Below are 8,917 nucleotides of genomic sequence, written 5' to 3' on the forward strand. Positions count from 1 at the left end.
GTCCCTGCCCGAGACATTTCTGACTTGAAGCTTTCTTCAATATTTTGACACCTTTTATCCATTCAGCTTCCCAGAGCGAGGTAACACTCCTGAGAAAAACCATTTAACCCATTATAATTTTTTTTATCCTTTCAATACCCAACTGCCATTCAAGAAGCTTTTTGTTAAATCTTCTTAAGATTCGAGAATGGGAACGCACCATCAATGCTTTAGTATGCCACAAGCATACACCCCCATGTACATGCATACTATAAGAGATGACAGAAATCTGTAGCAATTGTGCATGTCTTCTCTTTTTATCTTGCGATATCTGCATTCATAAACAGTTTTCAAAGTTTGTGCAAGAATGTCGTGGAATTGATCGTGAAAGGCCAAAATCCTAGCAGAATCTTCGTTGGAGGCAAAATGAATTGCCTCCGACGAAGATTCTGCTAGGATCGAAAGCTTTATAGGCCCCTTTTGACTCTCTAATTTACTCCATTGGCTCTCTTTTTTTAGATAAGCAGTTTTCAGCAGCTTCTTTTTGCTATTTTATAAAATAGTTATCTTCCCATCTCATAAACTCATGACTTCATCATCTCTAGTATGCTCTATGGTCTAAACCCACCAAAGAGCTTTAAGTTTATCCACGATGAATAAAATCAACCATGCTCATCCAACCACACACTTTACACAGTTGAAATGCACAGCCAATTCCAATCTGCAAATCTCATTAGAGCCCGACCTTGGTATTTTTATGAATCTTTTCAGAATTTCAGACTTGACTTTTGGCGAGGGTGAATCATATGAAAAACACCCTGGGGAAATACAAAAAGGGATTACACAGAACCTGAGTGAGCTACATCTGTTAGGTAAACAATTTAAGAGCAAAATGTTGAATTATTGTTTATTAATATAATATATTTGAGAAAAAAAATATATGAAAGTATAAATCAATTATACAATATCTGTTCGGGGTGGAAAACTGTGTTGTTAATATAAAGGGCAAGCCATTTATTTCACATTGGCAATGGTATCGAATTTGCAACTGTGAGTTTGTTCTTTAGAAAAGCTAGCACTAATATGATTTATCACATGGACCAAATTTAGGCTCGCTGTATCATTACCCAAGTTTTTTTTAAATCATACATGTACTTGAAAATTCCAGGAAATGTCTATGAATTTCGAGAAAGTTTGGATTCAGTTTCAGTAAATTTATTCTGGATTTGTGGAAACACTGAATGATCTGATAAACCATTATCTACTTTTTCAGAGAGCTTTAATATCAAAAGTAGTTCATTATCTGTGGTCATCGTTCAGCGTAGAACTGAATTCAGCCACAAACCATCAATTTACTGATGCTATCTCTTTCTAAAAAAAGTTTGATAAATATTTTGGATGTATTTTCACCCATTTGATATAAACTACAATCAAATAGCCTCAAGATCATAACAAGAATAGTATATGGTATGTATGAACTACTGATCACAATCATGTAAAAGGTGCTAAATTTGACCTCTGCCTAAAATTAAACCTAACCCTTCAATAAATAGCTCCTTAAGTTTAAAATTTAAATTCACTATTTCAGCACTGATCAAGTGAAGTTTGCATCAAAATGTACATGTATACTGGTATCAGGCATATATTTTTTGTTCTTCTTTTTACTATATGGCATGAATATTTCAAGAATATTTTTTTGTATTCATTCTAGTGATGAAATGTTGAATGATTGTCCAATTTCTTGGATACTTTCTTTCATGATGATTTGCTTGATACATTCGTTGCCTTGTCATGTTAGTAAATTTCTAGATTGAATGGCTGTTTGAGTAATTGAATGATATCTTGATTGACTGCTTTTATACGTTGACTGATTGATTGATAGAATTATTAACAATTCCATTCCCTCCTCTCTTTCTCTGTCTCTCTCTCTGTCTGTCTCTCTCTCAATCTCAAAGAATTCTCTGATTCTTACCTGTACCATTCCAGCCCTTTATCATAGTATCGATCAAAGAAGTGCATCTCCCTTGTGGCCGCTGCTACGTCAGGATGCAAGGAAATAAAATTAAGGAGCGCCCTCGTTCCACCTTTCTTCACACCGATGATGATGGCCTGAGGAAACCTCTTGCTTGGTTTGTTTGCCTAGAAGAATGAAACATGAAGGAATCGATTATGATTAAATAAAAATTTATAAATAGCTTTTTAGAAAATGAAATATGTTATACTTCCTAATATCCTATTCACATTATCCTTTGACACTGGTGAACATGCCAAGTTCAGTGTTGAAAGCAGTTGTTGGTTGGGGGGCCGGGGGGGCACTTGACCAAAAAAGTGGTAGGGATGTGCCGCGGGCAAGACAAAAAACGGGGGCCTTGGAGCGGGCTTATTTTAAAGAGGTCCTCGGAACAGGCTTCAGAACTACAAATGTTTGTGAAAACGGGGGTCCTTAGAACGGATTGCCAGCGTGTGAGTGCGTATGCATCCCTATGAAACGGGCATGCGTGCATGATGCAGCTAGCGCGGCCTCCACCGGGTGCACTCTCGCAGAGGCGATGGTCGGACAGCGCTCTGCGGCAGCTTTTCACTAAAATTGCAGCACACTGTCGCAGCCCTGCGACCAGAATGGCGTAACGAAAATTTTTTTTTTTTTGAGCAGATTTCTTTATTTTTTTTTCTTGATAAGAAAATGCTATGCTTTGGAGCCGCTTTCTTTGTTCTTTTTCTTAATAGGACAAAAATGCTACGCCTTGGAACTAAAATTTGAGTGTAAAAATGGGGGTCCACTCCACGGCACATACCGGTACCCACTATGCATTATATACAGAGTGCCCCTCCCAATACAACAAACTTAAACTGGAGCTGGTGTTGAGACTCGCATCACTTGGGTTATGCGTCATCGTCTCGATGTTGAGTCTCTCATCTTTCAATCTGAGGAACATGGGCTCGATTCCTAGCCATGGTGAGTTTTCCTCCAGTAAGAAATTTACCCACACCCAGGTGTAGTACCGGCAGGAAGTAATTCCTCCAAAGATGTGAGCACTGGAATAGGTAGACTAGCTTTATGAATTATAGCCAGGTTAATGTAGGAGCGCCTTGAGCACCTAACAAGGTGGATACATGCACTATACAATCCTACATAGATACATGTATATATTATTGTACTTTTTAAAGAAGCAATTATTATTAAGCTCCAATATTACAGTTTGTTTGGTTGTTTTGCTTGTTATACATTTTGTTTTGTTTTGTTGAGTTGTGTGTTTTAGCAGAGGGATAGCTCATTTCAAAAGCTTGATTTATGCAATTAACACTGAAATAATCACACTTGAAGTTGAATTAGTACTGACAGTCTAACACTGCAGCTTTGTGTAGTATGGCTGTATGGGGCAATTTGCAATCAACCAGACTAATAATGATATTTGATATGATGAATTGATATTAGTCAGAACATTATAAACTTGACAAGAAAAGTAAAATCTCAAAACCCCGACCGACCTCACACATGGCACAAATCTGGGCCCCTTTTCACAATAATAGGACTTGCAACTGTTGTAACTTTGCCATTATGGCAACTACCATGGGAACCTTGATTCTGATTGGCTGCTGAGCCCTGTTACCATGGTAGTTGCCATAATGGCAAAGTTACAACAGTTGCAAGTCTTTTATGGAACAGGCCCCTGATGGCTCCCAGCTGAGGATCCATCAGTCAATCCAACATATAAACATGACTTCTAAACAATTCTAAAATACAAACACACACGCATTGAATCTTGGCAATGACAGACAAGTAGCTTGTTGGAAAGTTGAAATCATAGAAACTGCTGTATCTGCAAATCATCTTACAATTTTTGCCTGCTGCTGCTTCAGGACCAGGTACATCTTACAAACTTTGTGGACCTTAGTGGGGGTAATGAATCAGCATATGGAGAGGTAGAGCATGGTGTTCAGGGCAAAATTTGTTTTACCGGTAAATCATTCAATTGAGTAGAAATTTGTTGGGTTTTTTAATGATAATTTTGACCTGAAAAAGAAATCTTGAAATATAAAAACATTTCACCCTCCTTGTCATCTTCTTTACATTATTTTATCCTCGCCACTTTTCCTGTTATGTAGGCCATAATTCTAACTATAGCAAATATTATTGTAAAAAAATATTTTAAAAAGCTTGGTTTTCTTATAATTTCTTTATTCTCACACAAGATTAAAAGTATGAGATGTAGGCCTAGTGCCTGTTGCACTCCTCAATGAAGCCAGTGCAAGAGAATCCAACTGATATCACAAACAAGGTTGATTCTCCAGAGTGTCCTTTAGTAGTCACTGAGGCCGTGTTTATGCTTCCACTTTTCAGGCCAGAATCAGCGTTTCCAAACGTGATTAGTCCAAAACACGGTTGCGTCCATGCTTACTTTCATTTAAACGCTGTTTCAAAATGCCGATCGTAAACTCCCAAAAAGGTGCGTTTGTAAACTTCGTTTGACCAGAATCAGGCTTTCTGGGGAAGTATAAACAGAACCACGATCGTAAACGTGTTTAAATGACGTCATTTGGTACATGCTTCCGGTGAGATAAAAATCTGCGGGCAAATACAGTCTTATTGCTCCATGTTATCTCCACATAATAACAACAATCAGAAAAAAAAACTTTCGTGAAAAGGCGCGCCCAATTTGACCTCGCTTTACGATGCGAAGCCAGCTGGAGATCATGATTTGCTCTGAAAAGTTAAGCATAAACAGCACTCCCAGAACCACGTTTATGATCGGCGTTTTGAATCAACGTTTGAAATCGCTGATTCTGTCCTCGCAATGGAAGCATAAACACACCCTGAGATTCTCAAAATCCCCACCTGGCTACCAAACCACCCTCTTGTGACAGTTACTTAAGATCAAGATAATCAATACATCTCACAGTTCACAAATCCTCAATGATGCAATAACCTTCCAATACTCCTTTCATTCTAAATAGATCATCACTCAAAAACCACAAAGTAGAAAGTCTCTTTCAATATAGACTAGCTCATTAGAAGACTGTATTCACAAATGAACTTGGTTATCAAAGAGTTAATGGGATTATCACCTTGCAAATGAATGACATAAAGCAGTGGGATTATACTAGGACTAATCCTCAAGGCTTAAAGCTGTTGAGATTAGAGGAATTCTTTATCTCTTGAAAGTCAATATTGGATATTTGTTGAAGTTTTACTATGTTTTTTTTTTTGCAATGTGAATATTTTTAATGTACATGCATTGAAATGCACTGAACTAGAAAGTGTACTCATGAACAAAATTAGAATTAAAGTCTATTGATAGATATATTTATGTCATATCATACATTCAATGTATAAACCCATGATATCTGTTCACACTGAACAAGATACGGAATGGTACAGATTAAAGATAAATGAAAGTAGTTGCAGTAAACACTGATTTCACAAGAAAGTGTGTAAAACCAATATCATTGAGGATTGAGATCTGGTACAGTTACACAAACTTAACTTTGTGAAATCTTGAAATCTACACTGAAAAATGTTCACACTGAAGATCACAAACACAGATTAAGCGCATGTGGGACAGTGTATTATATTATTAGTGCTTTGAATGTCAGCCTGACGCTTGCTAATTTCTCAGCAATTACACAATTTCTTCTAGAATCCTTTGGCACATATTTTTTATTTATACAAACAGACACTTTGGTGGTCATTTCATTCGATTCTGTACAAACTAATTTTGAAAATCGTTACCACAACTGGCATATATCTTTAATGTGTTCTGTTCAGCTGCTCCAGCAAATGAATGTATGTTTTTGAAAATAAAAATGAAGACAGAAATAATTGCATACTATGATATGGAATAAGTTTATTAACATAAGGCATTTTTTGCTTCAATGCTTGGGTAAATTGGCTTCACCAAGATCCATCTTTTGGCCAAATTGAGTTTTCTTCTAATATATTCCCGGGTTCCAACAAAAACTGCTCAAAATGAATGAAGCCTTGGGAAAATCCTCATAATGTATGGAAAATATTTTCATTTGTTTTGATATAGCTGAATGTGCATCTTGGACTGGAGCCACTCTTACATTATAAACTCAATTGAAAGCACACCCCAAGTTAAGCTTCATTGAGCTTCAAAAAGGACTCAAAAGGACTCATTCTTCAAACTTCAGGGAATCTCTATCAGATTTAAGACACTTATCAAAAATAAAGAGGATAAAGTAAAGGATGCATACACCTGTATGTCACTTTCACAAGCAACCAAATCATGAAACTTGTTGTTTCCAAATGAGAATTGGCCTGAACACAGCGCGAGACACTGGCACTGGTCTAACGGTCCCAGAGCAGTAAAAACTGGTGTTGGGTCAGTAACTTTTCAGAAATAGCCAGATTTACTGATCCGACATGACCAGTAAAATATATATCAAACTGACACAAATGATATTTTCTCCTCCTTTGTATAAAACTGGCTCTGGTATCTTACAAAATGGCTCTTATAAATAATGTTGTGTGTGGGTGTGTAATGTTTTTATTTTTAGGGGGAGGAGGGGATAAAACTAATAAAAGACAGCAAAATAAACTCAAGCCTTTTTTATGTTTTTCTTAATTTCGGGGGACCAGTAAATTTTAGGTTCGGACCAGTAAAAATGGAACAACTGGGCATCTACTGGTCCGACATGAACAGATTGAACCAGTAGAAAAAAGGGTTAATGTGGAGCCCTGCTGAACACCTTGCTAAAAAAGTGATGCATGCTTGTCCTCTATTTTAAATATTATACTGCAAAACACAGACTGAACCAACCTTTGGATCGCTTTGTTTCTGCCCTGGACTATCGGCTGAACTCGAGGTAGAACTGCTCGAAAATTCCTCCTCCTTCTGCTTCACCTGACCTTGCTGCGCTCCCTTGGCGAGTCCCTTGATACCTTCCGCTGGCAGAGCATTGTGGGGTATCCTATGAATCTTCCTCGAAGGGTTCTTTCCCTGATGATGACGCTTGTCATCCCTCTCGTGCACTCCTTTTTTCCGATGGAATGTCTCAAGATTTGAACCCTGTACCTCTTCATTGGATATGCCCTTTTTAGTCAGTGCAATGGACACAAAGAAATATAGTGCAGATACGATGACGACCGCAGCCATCATCTTGCGGTGGTACCGCCAACATATTGTGGAAGTCCGTGCATAATTCATCCTGGCCAACACTGAATGTAATATCTATGGCAGCATGGGATCTGTAGGTCAATTATAAGATAAAGAAGAATAGATATTTTGTACATGGCAGGTCTAAATCTATTTGTTGAAGAGAATGAATGCATTAGAACCTGCTCCATCTTTCCCGATTATAATGAAAAAATGTCAATGCTTTCTTTAATTCAAATATGTAGCGTGAACTGGCATTGCGGCAATGCAAGAGAATTGACCAATCACATAATTTTGTCTGGAATGATATTCAGCAATGGTTTCCGAGGCCAAAATTGTTTGCTTATCCAATACTATTATAGGTTGGCTTTTGCATTTTTTTTATAGCAACCTTAAAGTCAATTTGTCAGGAAAAAATTGAATGTTACAGAGGATTGACACATTTGTTAATTATTTAGTCTTCAAATAGATTCCTGACATTTACGCAAATAAAAAATCAAAATTCAAGTAATTTTAGGCCGACTGGTATTTTCTTATGTATAGGTGTTGTGGGTCAGTGGATAAGTCTCCATACTCTGCACCACAAGGCCCGGGGTTCAAAACCCACCACAGCACTCGCATCCGTTGGCAAGGCGTTTATCGACATTTGCCACTCTTCACCCAGGTGTACTAGTAAATGGGTACTTGGTAGAAAGGAATTCCTTAAATGCTTGAGCGCCTGATCAGGGTAGCCATGCTAAAGCCAGGGTAATAATAGTATCCAGTGCTTAGTTGAGAAATATTTCAGATGCTGCTGAAGCGGTCTGGAGGGGGCTTCAGCCCCCCCCCCCCAATTTTTTCCAAAACCGTGTACAAAAATGTAAAAATGACCATAGGACTGTGATTTTTTGCATGGTCAGCCCCCCCCCCCCAACTTTGAAAACCATTCCGCGGCCCCTGCATTTGTAAGCCCTATACATGTACAAATGTTGCATATATTAATGCACATGATGTGTAAATATTAACGTCTGAATGGTAGGCACTTAAAACCAAAGATAAACAACAAGCTGTCATCTCAATTCTCATGTTGTTTGAATTATTTTAATGAATAATGTTAATGATTTGTTTTAGACTCCCTACTGACACTAACCAGTATTTGTTGAATTCTTTACAACTGTGACTCAAGAACTTTATAACCGAGTGAGTCTTGAATCGTCTGTCCCACCATCAATCAAAATAACAAACTGATGATACTGTGTCATGTCTCATATTACAGATACTAGTGTTCACGTCCTCCTCCTCACAACACAGGGAAACAGCGAAGAGGCACTGCCACTCCAGGCCGCCAGTCCGGGGTTGGATCCTGTCAAGGTCCGCACCGATACAAAGTCCCCTGCAGCAACAGCTTATTGCACTTTATTTTCATCCATGTATAATCCACTTACACTGAAAACAAAGTTTATAAAAACATTTCAAATGCTTTTCCACGCAAATACCCTTATGAAGGCCATAGATATTCCTCTACAAATAATATACGAAAGATAGAGAGCCGAAAGGATTGGATCCAAGTCCAAGCACAGGATTCGTGTTTATATTTTTTGCAGCAGAAATATGGTCCGCCGCGCGCGCACAGGATCGAGCGAGCGTGCGCACGGCCACGGGTAAGCGCGCGCAGTACCATCCATAGAGTTATGGCACAGACCCCAATTGAAACTTTGATCAACAAGTGTGTCTCCACGCAAAGACTAGCGCGTAAGAGGGCCTTCTGAATCAGTACACAAGGCGTGAGTAGGCTGCACATTCAGACCCTTAAACTCGAGTAAAAGGTTTGCACGGTAGAC

General features: G+C 38.3%; 1 protein-coding gene across 1 annotated transcript; it reads right to left on the minus strand.

The window, feature by feature from the left end:
* Positions 1 to 980: 980 nt before the first annotated feature.
* LOC121423294 (heparan sulfate glucosamine 3-O-sulfotransferase 3B1-like) lies at positions 981 to 8,669 on the minus strand. The gene is made up of 3 exons (XM_041618634.1): positions 8,227 to 8,669; positions 6,762 to 7,189; positions 981 to 2,118 (listed from the first exon to the last, which is right to left on the minus strand). Exons 2-3 carry the CDS (start codon positions 7,146 to 7,148, stop codon positions 1,948 to 1,950), a joined length of 558 nt encoding a protein of 185 aa, XP_041474568.1. The 5' UTR covers positions 7,149 to 7,189; positions 8,227 to 8,669; the 3' UTR covers positions 981 to 1,947.
* Between the last annotated feature and the right edge of the window lie 248 nt (positions 8,670 to 8,917).

Source organism: Lytechinus variegatus, chromosome 10 (assembly GCF_018143015.1).
Source record: "Lytechinus variegatus isolate NC3 chromosome 10, Lvar_3.0, whole genome shotgun sequence".
NCBI classification, from domain to species: Eukaryota; Metazoa; Echinodermata; class Echinoidea; order Temnopleuroida; family Toxopneustidae; genus Lytechinus; species Lytechinus variegatus.